At 36.6% G+C, this 13,329-nt stretch overlaps 1 protein-coding gene and 2 long non-coding RNA genes across 3 annotated transcripts in view; 1 reads left to right on the forward strand and 2 right to left on the reverse strand.

Moving 5' to 3' along the window:
- LOC145738452 (uncharacterized) overlaps positions 1-13,329 on the forward strand; it is a 165,479-nt gene that overhangs the window by 89,496 nt on the left and 62,654 nt on the right. The window lies entirely within an intron of this gene.
- The window catches only part of LOC145738457 (uncharacterized), a 404,307-nt gene that overhangs the window by 81,102 nt on the left and 309,876 nt on the right, over positions 1-13,329 (reverse strand). The gene's annotated exons all lie outside the window — the stretch shown is intronic.
- LOC145738310 (uncharacterized) lies at positions 4,451-8,524 on the reverse strand. Its single transcript, XM_081993118.1, has 2 exons — positions 5,182-8,524; positions 4,451-5,070 (listed from the first exon to the last, which is right to left on the reverse strand). Exon 2 carries the CDS (start codon positions 5,068-5,070, stop codon positions 4,732-4,734), a length of 339 nt encoding a protein of 112 aa, XP_081849244.1. The 5' UTR covers positions 5,182-8,524; the 3' UTR covers positions 4,451-4,731.

A 13,329-nucleotide genomic window follows, 5' to 3' on the forward strand; every position in this document is an offset into this window, starting at 1 on the left:
AGCATCAAATAGAAGAACAGGCCGCTGGACCAGTAGAACAAAGACAGTCACCTTTTGGCAATCCCCGCCCTTACAGAACCCCGCCACCGCTCAGGAGAGACTATGGCACAAACCATGCCAGTAATCCAGAAAGACAGTACCAATCCACGAGGACATATGACAACAGGCTCAGGTGCTACAACTGCGGTAAAATAGGCCACTTTGCTGCTGTGTGTAGAAGTAGACAGCAGCACCCAAACTCCAGGGGGTGGCAAAACTAAGCCCCGTCACCCTCTCCACTCGGGGCCCAACGTACCATAAGATACTATACATAAATGCTGTTGTGAACGATTATTACGTACCGGCGATCATTGACACAGGTGCGGAACTAAATGTGATAAGCCATATCCTGGTCAACAAAAAACATAGGATCAGAGACCCACCCACGTTGCTTGTGACAGCTGGCGGTCAGAAAGTAAGAAGTCTAGGCGACACATTGGCATCACTGGAGCTCAGAGGCAATTACAATAAAAAATTAGAAATTAAAGCAACGATATTGGAGAATACACCACAACCCCTTATTTTGGGCATGGAGTTCTTAAGAGAAATGCAGGCAGCAATTTGCTTAATATCTAATACACTCACCCTAGATCAGGATTTGGTGTTAACGCTCGGGGGAAAGCGAAATTCTGCATCCAAAAAACCATGCAAAACAAGAAGCTGGAGAGAAGTGATCCAAGAAATACCTGGGTCCATCTTCAGTCTTCCGAGCAGCACTGCATGGGCCGTTGCAGTCTCTTCGGCTCCCAGTAGAGATAGAGGAGTGGGAAAAGCCATCAGGGACCATTTGGCGGATCACAGCACAGAAGAACTACCCATAGGGAGCGTGGTCAGTTTGTTTAAGAAAAACAGACATACCCTACAGATGATATTAAAAGAAGAGGGGAGCGAATATATCCCTACTCATACGCTCCAACATTGCTGTAGGAAATTGAAAGATTGGGCAATACGAAATAAAATAAGTAAGGTGGCTATACCTAGATTGACATCCGCAAACGCAAACAGCGAGTCAGATTGGGAGAAGCTTAAAGACTTGCTGTATGAGACTTTCAAGGAAACGAGTGTGACGGTGCTGGTTTCAAAAAATAGAGAACCCCGACCAAGAAAGACCAAGACACAAGAAACCAGCTCCTGGAACACCCTGCCGAACTACATAGGAAACGATGACCGCTTGATAATTAAGTTGAAGGCAAAGGAAGATTACACTCTGAAGCCAGGAGAGAAAAAATCCATCAAAACTGAACCAAAAATACCCCTATCTACAGAGATGTTATTAGTACAAAACGAGGGATGGCTAGTAGGCAACAACCTACTATGCAACCTAGAAAGAGCCGAAAACTCTATATCATTGACCCTCGAGAACATAGGGCCAACTAGAAGGGTTATTTACAAAGACACAACGGTGGCACGGCTAGAAGAGCCCAGTGGTTTGAGCACCACAGCACTCTTTACAACACAGAGAATAGACGAAGAAGTGGTGACATTAGAAGACCACAAACTGGACCACATTAGGGATAAGCAGTTCAAAAGGGAACTAGAGAGTCTACTAGTTGAATATGAGGATGTGTTTTGCAAGTCACCAAAATATATGGGCAAAACACAACTTATAGAGCACAAAATAGAAGTGACAGAAGATAAACCAGTAAAATGCCGCCCTTATAGAGTATCACAATCCGAGCGAGAAATCATTGACACACAAATAAAAGAAATGCTCGATTGCGGAGTAATAAGACCATGCCACTCGCCATGGGCGAGCCCCGTTGTACTGGTGAAAAAAAAAGATGGTACCACGAGGTTCTGCGTGGATTACAAAAGAACTATAAACCCAGTCACCAAAAAATCATGTTACCCGATACCACAAATCGATGACATTCTCACATACATGGGAAATGCCAAGTACTTTACAACTTTGGACATGTTCTCAGGTTACTGGCAGATACCTATAGAAGAGTCATCCAAACAATACACCGCTTTCACGGCACAGGGACATGGATCATACGAATTCAACGTGTTAAGCTTTGGTCTATGCAATGCACCAGCAACCTTCCAACAACTGGCAGATAGAATATTTAGGGACCTAAAATGGAAGGACATACTAATTTATCTAGATGATATTATTATTTATTCAGAGAACTTAGAGGAACATTTAGCAAAATTACAAAAAGTAGGATTTTGAAGGAAGTTTTATAATTCCTGTTAACGAATGGAATTTAATATGTAAAAACAACAAACTAGATTCCAAAAATTACCCATTTTATTTAAGAAAGAAAATGTCTCAATCTGTGAATAATACTTGCCTTATTGCATTTAAAAGCAAAAAACAATGTTTAGACGGTAGTTTAACATTATTTGGGGTATGTCGGCATAATAAATTTAATAATTGCAAAGCATTTGTCATTCATATTGATAAATTGCGGAAAGTTACCGTTTATAGTACCTCAAAAGATTTTTGCCATAATCAGTGGCAGTATCAGAGTCCTTATCGGCTACGTCAAGGGAAGAGAGATCTGCTATGCAACAAAAGTTACTGAGTAGGAAACCTTCTGATGTCAAAAAAGTATACTTCTGAAAGCTGATGCCGACTTTGTAAACACAAGTAAAAATCTCGAAAATATTAAATCTGACGCAACATTTCGAAAAATTAGATCAGAAGCTCTTGCTTCTTTTGACAGAAATAATGATGACCTAATTGATATGTTTCTTATGCAGCGTGATCATCCTGAATACGTTCAAGAAGTTTCTTCTCCTTTTTCAATTAAATTATTTAGCAAAGAACAAATTAGTCTTTGCGAAAAACAAGTAATTGGGGATGAATTACCAATTCTGTACTTTGATGCTACAGGCAGCATAGTGCGAGCCCCAAAAGTATTGAAAAATTGCAAGCGTATATATTTATACTCCGGGGTTGTTCACATAGCAGAAACAAATAGAATAATTTCTGTCTTGGATATGATTTCTTCAAGGCATTTCACAAATGCAATTTTTAAATTTTTGTATGATTTTAAATGTTTTTGCTTAACTTTGCGGAAATGGCCGTTATTTGGTGCCGTAGTCACAGATTTTAGTTTCGCTAGTATGCATGCTGTGACCCGAGCATTTAATGATATGAGTTTGCAACATTATCTGAGCGAATGTTACAATAAATTGACTCAACACGATGACGAGAAAGGTGTGGGTTCATCTTTCGTTTTGTTACATTTATGTTGTGCCCATTTTATGAAAATGGTTTCTAAAGATTTGAAAAAAATTGTTAATAATGATCATATAGAAAAAATTTTAAAAAATTTATTTGCAAAATGTATTATGTTAACAACACTTAATGATGTTACTGTGTGGTTCGAATGTATTTGCATTCTGGTTTTATCCCAATACGAAAATCAACATGTACAAACTGCTTACGAAAAGCTATGCAAACTCGAAAGTTGTGCTACGGAAAATGACGTAATAAGTAATGAGGAATCGGTAAGTAATGTAATTAAAGTGGAAGAAGAATTGTCGTCTTCTGATAACGCATTACACAAAGGTAGCCCATTTTATGTACTGTTTCATTCTAAATTAGAAGAAGCTGTGATGAAGTAGATATATGTGGAATTATAGATATAAAAGGAGAATGCTGGAAATAAAGGTATGCAAATATGTTGTTCTAAAATGTCCTGTGGATAAAAACCCTAGCGAAAGTAAAACAAAGATACTATTGGCAAAGGTTGCAAAAGGACGTGGAACGTTTTGTAAAAGAATGCCCGGATTGTCAGGCCAGGAAAGGCCAACAAAATCAAAAGCCTATCGGTCTGTTACATCCTATCCCAGTTGGCACCCCATTTGAAAAGGTTGGAATAGATTTGTTAGGTCCGTTTCGCAGAAGTAGCAGCGGCAGGTGGGCGGAGACTGACGCATTACCGAGCGGCAAAGCCGGACCTGTAGCAAAGTTTATACTAGAGAGAATTATTACAAAACACGGTGCACCTAAGGAATTGTTAAGCGATAGAGGAAAAGTTTTTCAATCAGAATTGGTTACGGAATTGCTAAAAAAGATGTGGACAACGAGTCAGTTTACTACTGCGTATCATCCCGCAACTAATGGCTTAACAGAAAGATTTAATAAAACTTTAGCCAATATGTTATCTATGTATACTAATACTGATCAATCAAATTGGGATGAATATCTTCCACATGTGACTTTTGCGTATAATTCTGCGAAACAGGATAGCACTAAATTTTCACCATTCATGCTGGTGTACGGTCGTGAACGTATTTTACCAACGGAAGCAAACTTATTGCCACCCTTGGAAAGTAGTAATAGCGACCAAATTAGAGACATTGGTTTAGCAGTCAGAAATTTGGCAGTTGAAAATATAAAACGGCGTCAAGACAGATAAATTACGTTATGATTGTAAACACCGCCATGTTGAATTTGAAGTGGGGGACCAAGTAAAAGTTTTCACCCCTATTAGGAAAGTAGGAAAAAGTGAAAAATTACTGCTTAGATGGTTTGGTCCTTATTACATAAATCGAAAAATGTCTGATGTGGACTATGAAATACGAAAGGGTATTTCGCAAAAATCTAAAACTGAAGTAGTCCATGTAAGCAGAATTTTACATTACCATGACCCATGGACACCAGAAGGAACCCCGCAACTAAAATAATACAAGCATTTGGGTTAATATTTATTTATTTTGTTTTTTTTTTTTATTCTAAAAAAAATAAAAATTAACCGTTTTGGCATTACTGCCAATGGCTTCAACAGCCAAACGCGTCGCCACCACTGGTGAGGCGTCGTTGACGCCGCCTTCCTCCTCTATTTTGTCTTCTGGGGAGTTTTGACCTCCAGGAGGAGCCTCCACCTCACCTGCCACTTGAGGGGGAGCCTCCACCTCGCTGGCCGCAGAAGCCTCAGCTTCAACTCCAGGCCCCAGTTTGAGGCTGGCCGCACCCACGGTCCGTCGGGCCCGCTGGGCAGCCAATAGGGCCATCAGACGGGCACCGCGGCCCCGGCCCTTTTCGGTATCTCCTCCTAAATTTCCAGGTTCCATCTGAAAGGGAAAATATTATTAACATTGGATAGCGAAACAAAGTGAATTTTTCTTTGGAAGGAAAACTATATGGAAATAATGAATAAAAGAAAAAAAAACACTTATACTTACTTTCAAATATGACACCCACAAAAAGACTCGTATGACACGACAAAAAAGCACTGGAAAACGACTCGTATGGGTCAGAGGACGAACTGTGGAGAATGTGATAAGAAAACCGTATAAATACAATTCAGATCCCTCTCCACCGGAAAGCCAGGATGCTGAAATTAGCAAATTACTTCCAGACGATGAACTTGTCAAATGTTAAGGTTATCAGAGAAATGTTTTCCCAACAGTTAAATGGTGCACCATGCTTAAACCCATGGGATTCGCTGATTTGGCCAGTTCGGAATAATATCTTAATGAGACCAGACATTGTTCATTGCAGACCGATTAATGCATAAAATGCAAAAATGCAATTAAGCATAATGTTTAAACAAAGTAACAATTATAATGTACGGCTCCACATATTGAGCTATGTACCTATTTTTACAGGGCCCAAGGATTTTATTCTGTTATCTGCGTCTGAATTTTTATTGCGCAAATTCTTAAAATTCAAGAACAGATATCAGTTTAATTTTCCCTATAAGATAAAAAATGGTTACATGTAATGGAAATAAAAACATTGAATATTGTTATTGTAATGTAGGTACCTACAAACGAATAAAGATAAATAATGATGTTGTCGGTGTAATAATCACCTTGACCATATAGTTGTTTATGCATTTGGTGAAGAAAGCAACTAATTCGCGAGCGATAAGACAAATTTGATTCATCGCTACGCGCAGTTATGAATAATGACTAATTACTAGATTGGTTTAAATAAACCCGAATGGGACAACAATTTACAGTGTCATTTTAGAAATCGGTCGAGAAGTAACAGTTGGGTGAAGTTAACCTATAATTTTCGCGAAAGTGCCAAAAATGGAATGGATAGTGAATTTCTTGTTTTATATTAGGTGTGTTACCGAAATAAACACCAAACTGTATTTATACAAATTGGCACTGTACCACTTGTGGGAACTGCAAGGAGAGTTTGATCAAGTGGTACCAATACAATTATTGGGGATTACAAAATCTCTACTTGGCCTGTGGACTCAAATCATTCACACGGAGTATACCATACTTCTACTTAGCGAGAAAGTACGTCAAGGGGGTACTCCGTTTTCGACATGTGATTGTGCAATTTGCATATCACCCCAACAACCTCAATATCGACTTGAGGATTTTTGGCGAGCATGGGAAAATGTATTTGTGCAAGGATGTCCTTGTGCTACATGTGTGTACGGGAGAACTCAATTTTTGAGTCAACCAGGTCATCCGCCATATCCGCATGCTTATGTAAATGATATGACATATCAGTTTCGGGTACCAGTAGTGCCCCAAACACAAGAAAAGGATGAGACATCAGAAATCAGTTCTGCTGGCACATCTTCTGGAGGTGCATTTGGACTTCCTGAATCACACGCAAGTCAGGTCGACCGCAATCCGGCACTATGCCCGAATCCGGAAAACCTGGCGCAGGTGCAAGAAGGGGGGCCCATTATTCAGCAACAAACTGAAGAAGTTCTGAGACACGCGGTAACACAGCCGTTTATCGCGCAATTAGAACCGTTTGACGACATGGGGCCATATGCTACTTATCAGCAGCTATGAGGTCTACAATTTAATTTATGTTACCTTATTATTGTTTTGTATTTTAATGGCTATATATATATACATATGTTAATACAGGCATAATATACACACGTGGATGATATATAAAAAATAATAATAAAAAAAAAAAATTTGGAATGTATGATGTCCATATTATTCCCAAATAACGAGTATAATCTAGTAATGAAATTAATCCAATTATTTTTTAGCGCCATGAACTAATAAAATGCGATAAAAGATGTTTCGCTGAAGAGGCGAATATTCCTGAGACGACGGTCCGACAATCTTGTTGGTTGTTGACGAACTACTAACATAAAAATTCAAGTTGTTTACATAACTAATTTTTATCGCGCGATGCATACACGGGATTCCTTGCTTTACAACATTTGGAAAATAAATTTCACACGTTCCATTTTTTTTATTTTTTAATGGAAAATGGATCGTACATACTAACAAATGAATAACGGTTACAAATGATGCTAAAATTAATTTTGTTATAAGACATAATATTGTATATTAAGCCTTAAGTAACACATACTAACCTTTTGTCTTATATTTCATGTAACACTGAGGACTATGTAAGAAAGAGGCGAACTATGATGAGCCATTATTGTTGTTGGAACTCCCGATGGGCCTGTACGTTGATACGGAGGTTCAAGCGAGCCGAATCATCGATTCAATAATCGACCCACACCACAAACATTTATGGAACAGTGATCACAATGGTGTTCAGTGATGTGAGATGCGAAGTTTGGCTCATAGGACTAAGCCTCAATTGAACTTTTCTCAGTGTTGCAATATTTTTTTTGTTCTGCCATTGCCGGAACCGAATAGATTAAAAGTGCATGATATTGTTTATGTATAATTTTAAGAGAGGAAAGATTTTATTGAGTTTCTTGTTAGAATAAGTACTAACTTATTATTAAGAAATGATTGTAAACTTAACTGAGTACTATGAAATACTCGCATATGTAAACTTACTAACCTACTTATAATACCTTATAATACCTTGTTATGTACACATGTAATTTTTAAATTTATGTTAACGATATGTTTTTTCTATTGTTTAAAGTTTTTATTATTGTTCATTTAAAACTGGGGACCAGTTTTTCTGGGGCGGAGGCATATGTCACGAATGGAAAATCCGTTAATTGAAAAGATGGACTGATTAACTTAAAAAACATAAAAGTATTCGAGGATTGCGAAATAATAAGCGCACGAGGCAAGGTCGCATCACGATACACCGAATGTGTCATGCACCGAGTGCACCGTATCGGTGATGAGTCACCACCACCTGCTTTGCAGAAATGTGAAAAACAAGCGACAATAACAAACTGCGTCAGCCGATCAATCGGGTATAAAATACGCCGATTTTAGCAGTATAGAGAGTGTCAACCAATCGACAGTAGTGCGACCAGCTGAACCAGGAAGACGAGATGTCGACTCTCCTCGGTCGAGAAAAGATCAAGTTAAGTAGCCCATTCTCCAGAACTGTTCCAACACGAAAGTGACTAAGCCAGCCGCCAGAAAATGCTAAGTCCTCAGCTTATGAGTCTATGTAAGTACAATTATTAAATTGTCAACTTTTAGTGTGTTTATGACCGTATTGTGCAGACCCATTTGTGTATACCATATTTAATAGATTTAAGTGTTTAATGGAAAACTCAGTGTTTGATTCCATCCTTGAAACTGAGATCCCGGCGCGACGTTTAACGTCGTGAGTCAGTTTAATTAATGAATCCGAAAGGGCTCATAAATTAAACGTGACAATATCTAAAAATTTAGACTCATTACTTATTGTTTAAAAAAAACATGGCAGCAGCACAAAAATGTTTTCTTTACAATCACAGTACTTGATAGATGTTGTCTCATACAAGTGGTTTGTAGAACTAGTACAACAGGTGTCCAGGAGCACCCTGGACATAGGAGATTAACGTGGGAAAATGGTTTTGATTTTTGTTCAAGTTTTGTTTTCAAGTCATTGTTGCTGATACGGTTGCTCGACAACCGCTTAAGCTGGATTTATATAAACTCTGTTGTTCCCGTTGCTCGTAATTCGTTGTTCGTGATTGGCGCTGTTCCGAAAATAACACATAGGGATTCGCACGCATACATTTATAAACCTCGGTTATCGCGTTGCTCGTAGTTTCCATTGTTGCTGGCCGTTATTCTCTGATGTTCCCATTTAACCAAATTTTATTTCTGTTGCTCGTGATTCGCGATTCAACCAATGAGAGTGCTTAAACAGATCAGATAATATTGACATTTCTAACGCCAACACAAAATTATTAAAAGGCACGTTCCAGTCATTCGACCGTTTTCTTGGCTTGGCTTGGTTATCTGTGCGTTTTTTTTGTTGTGTTGCGTCGTTTTGTGTTGTGTTTGAGATAGACATGGAGGAATCGCAAGGAGAAAGTGAAGTAGGAGTAGGGTTGTCTGTAGAGACGGAGGAACTGCTTATAGACCTGATTCAAAACTATGAATACCTGTACAACTTGGCCCACAAGGACTACAAAAATAATATAAAAAAGGAAGCCGCATGGGCTGACATGGCGGCTGCCTTAAAAATATCAGGTATCTTGTTTGAGATGCGTTTTTATTATCCAATTATTACCATTATACCGTTCTTTTTTTAGTAAAAGACCTACGAAACAAGTTTACCCGCGAGAAACGAGAAGGGCCTAAGTCGGGAGCTTCGGCAGAAGTGAAGTGGCCATTATATAAAAAAATGATGTTTTTTGAAAAGTGCCACCGACCAAGAAAGTAAGTTTAGATAATGATGTTGCATAATTCAATGAAGTACATGGCACTACATGGGTATGTCATTCAAACAGAACTCATACGACTACCCCACTCCCAACTACGTCAATAACAAGACCGCTTTCGGCAGCGTCATCACTTGCCTCAGTATCTTCGCCAGGGTCCATATGGGACACTATGGAGGTGCTGTTGTCGCCTGAGGCTTCCACTAGCAAACATTTAGAAGAAGAGACAGTTACAACACATGATCCAATAATAGATCCTGTAGAAACACCACGATCTGGTAATAAATGATTAGTATTTTTTAAATATTTTCGACGACGACCTTAATCTGTCCCATTTTCAGAAAAAAAAAAAGGAAAAAATCTAGTCAACAACCCATTGTTGAGGCCACAGAGTTGCTCTCCGTTGCCTGAACTATATCGGAGCAGATGAAGGTTCCGCACAGCGAGAATAAATCATGTACTGACCACATCTGCGCTGTTTTGAATAATTTGCCACCAGAAGTTGCAAAAGAAAAAAGGAAAAAACTCTTAATGATTTTGTATGAAGACTAGAATAAGCTAGTTTAAGTTTTTTAGTCAAAAATTATTAACAGCTTACTTATGAAACTGTCTATATAGTATTTATTTCACAATGTATTGTAAAATCAAACCCAAACGGATTTATAATAATGGTTATTTTTAACCTCAATGTTTTTTTAGGAACTTCACAAGTTAACCAAAATATAGAAGTCATAGATGTAGAAGTCTCCAACACTCAAATTATGGACAAATTAATTAGCATTGAGAACACATTAAAATTCGTATTAATGCGTTTAAACGCATTAGAAATTTCGAATAAGCAGGTTCCAGAAAATAACATAATGGAATTGTCGCTGCCAATAAAACTACCTGTATCTTCAATAACTCTCCTTTTAGAAGCAGAACATGAGATAATAAAAACGGAAGAGAATAAAAAGCAAATGGTAGGTAACATCGAATTTACAATGAAAGTTTGTGGCAGTATGTTATCACTTGTAAACATTTCAGATGCATAAGTTCCTGCAAGTATCGGGAAAAAACGCAGCCGATTTCACTAGAAGAGGATTAGCGACCATTTTTACCAATGAATTGGCGGTTCAGTGTTCTTGGACAGGCCAAAAAAATAATTTCAGAGTAAAAGACTCTGAATTTGTTCGGATATTAAAAGGCAATTTTTTTTTGTATAAATGTATTAAGTTTTACATTTATTATGTATCTACTTCACAGAAGCCGTACAGCACGTATTCAAGTCAGCCACGGATAAAGAGATTGAAACGTATATGATGGATTGGTTCCGACATGGGAATCAAAGATTGAAAAGGTCCTTAAATTAATTTCATCGCGTTCAGAGCAGTCATAAATAAGAAATCGAAATTTCAAATTGATATTTTTAAATGGATTATTTAATGCAATACATTAATAAAATATATGTTAAACTTTCAGGTGAACAAGATTTATCATTAGGTTAGGCGTAGTTATTTTTTATTATTATACTCATTAGATATATGATATACTAAATATAAGTTAAGTATACAGGGTGTCCCGTGACTCTACCGACAATACCTTTGCCATGTCTAGGTGTTCTATGAGTCATTCTGATGACAAAAGGTCAGAGCCACTATACTTATAGGTAAATTCTTTTTTGCTTTGGAAAAATTAGATATGCAACAAACAACTTTTACTATTCATTATTAGGCTTTTCATATTTTCTTGAATATCTCTGATACAAAAACGAATTGACCTATGGTTGCTATAATTTTGTTCATCAGAATAACTCTTTAGAACCCTTTGTCTTGGTATACCTTTGTCTGTCGAGTCACGGGACACCCTGTATATTTGTAGTTAGTAAAAGTTAAGATTTGTTTTTATTTAGAATCTGTTCATTAGTTTATTTTAGATGTATTTTTTAAATACATATTTTTTTCCCTGCATTTTATATGCAAATAATGTGAAATACTAAAAGATCTGTTTTAACAGGAATATGTTTTATTATACCATAAATAATAATTTAAAATTAGTGGTTTAATAATATTTTTTATACCTTTACTGCTACGGCACTAAGTCGTATTCGTAAGGCAGAACCATTTTGTTGAACGCTCTCGACAAGGATTTTGATGAATCAAAACTTTTTACTTTACGTTTAACTTAATGTTATTTACCTGAAAGTAACTTTTATTTGGTTGGTTTGGATTTTCATAAAAGACTTATTTTTAAACTTTAAGATCTGTTATAGGTATATGCCAGTGCAGAAAGGAGATTTATTTATTCATGTGCAGAGTTACTTTTCATAATGTGACAAGCTGTGGTGCCTTTATTTTCGAGTATAGAATAAAATTTCTTATATAAAAGTTATAGGTATTTTGAATACATGCTGTCTGACAAAAACACCAAGAACAATGAAATTAACAAAATCTACATTTTTAAATGACACTGGAAAATCTTATTACATAAATAAACCGCTTTCCTGCATTTCTTCCGTTTCAAAGACGAAAATGTCAGTGCTTTACCTATGTATTTTTGAAATGACACAATGCAGCCAATTTATTTATGTAAAATATATGCAGAGTGTTCGTTTGGAAAAACGTATATTCAGGCGAATTTCTTGATTTGCCATCTACGTTTATTTTTTTATTGACAGCACGTATAAAATATTTATGCAAATATCTTAACTTTTGTATAAGTTTTTTTTCTAAATTGAAAAATAAATAATAAACAACCTCAGCTTGTCACATTAGAAACTAACCCTATAGAAATGGAAACGATGCTGGAACGATTTTTACACCAGCATGTGTCGATACTGGTTAGACACAGTTTCGGTTTAATGTCGTAGCCAAAACGAAAATGTTCTATAAAGAATCGTTAGGAAAACGTCCTAGATCAAACATAACCGTTTTATAATCGGTTGTACATTTGTAAGTTGACACAGGTTTGTTGCAGATTCGTAACGGTCAAAACTAAAAAGGAACATTTTTAACGTAACAGGGAGAATGTTGAGTTGCGGGACATATAACGAACGTTTTAACTTAAAAAAGATGTAAATGTGTCAAATAAATAACGAAACAAAGAAACATAGAAACTAAATTGTATTGAAACAACGACGTTATTTTGTTTAGTGGGTAATCTAATAATAAATATTGATAAAAAAGTGGAATCAGCTGGGTTTACTTGACCCTGCCGGCTGCCCCCCTGAACGGTGTTATTTAATTTATTATTATTGTAACATTTGTTCCTGTATAGCTGTGATTAATAATTTATTGATGGGTAACCAAATTAGAGTCTGACAAATGGGTAAGAAAATCTACTTTTACGTTAATTTATTGTTATAATGTGTTATGTTTATAGATTTAAAAACTAAAAGTTCTCCGATGACGGAAGAACAAAAGTGAATTATGATGGAATTTATAAAGAAAACCCCAATTTTACAAACCGGAAAACTATGGTGTGAATTAACAGATATTCTGAGTTCTGTCCCAGTGTCACGTAAGGAATGGAAGGATTGGAGAAAAGCAAGTAAAAATTTATATAATTTTTCTAAAAAAGCCATAAAAATCAAATACAACTTTTTGTTGTGCTTAATCAAATTACCCACCACAGCAGGGTACTACGTTGTGATACAAGGTGTTTTATATTCAACATATGTTTATGCAAAAAACAAACTACGTCACTGGATCCTACGGAAAAATATCTATAAGAATCCGTTTTCACCTCTTCAAAAAGTTTAAAGATATCTGAGGGTACCTCAACAATGATATTTTTCAATTTTCTCCTGTATCTTAAC

Source organism: Ips typographus, linkage group LG15 (genome assembly GCF_016097725.1).
Source record: "Ips typographus isolate SLU linkage group LG15, UJ_Ityp_2.0, whole genome shotgun sequence".
Lineage (NCBI taxonomy): Eukaryota > Metazoa > Arthropoda > Insecta > Coleoptera > Curculionidae > Ips > Ips typographus.

What these genes read in the sequence shown, in the direction of transcription:
- LOC145738310 (XM_081993118.1), bottom strand. Translation starts at nt 5,070, where the DNA reads ATGGAACCTGGAAATTTAGGAGGAGATACCGAAAAGGGCCGGGGCCGC.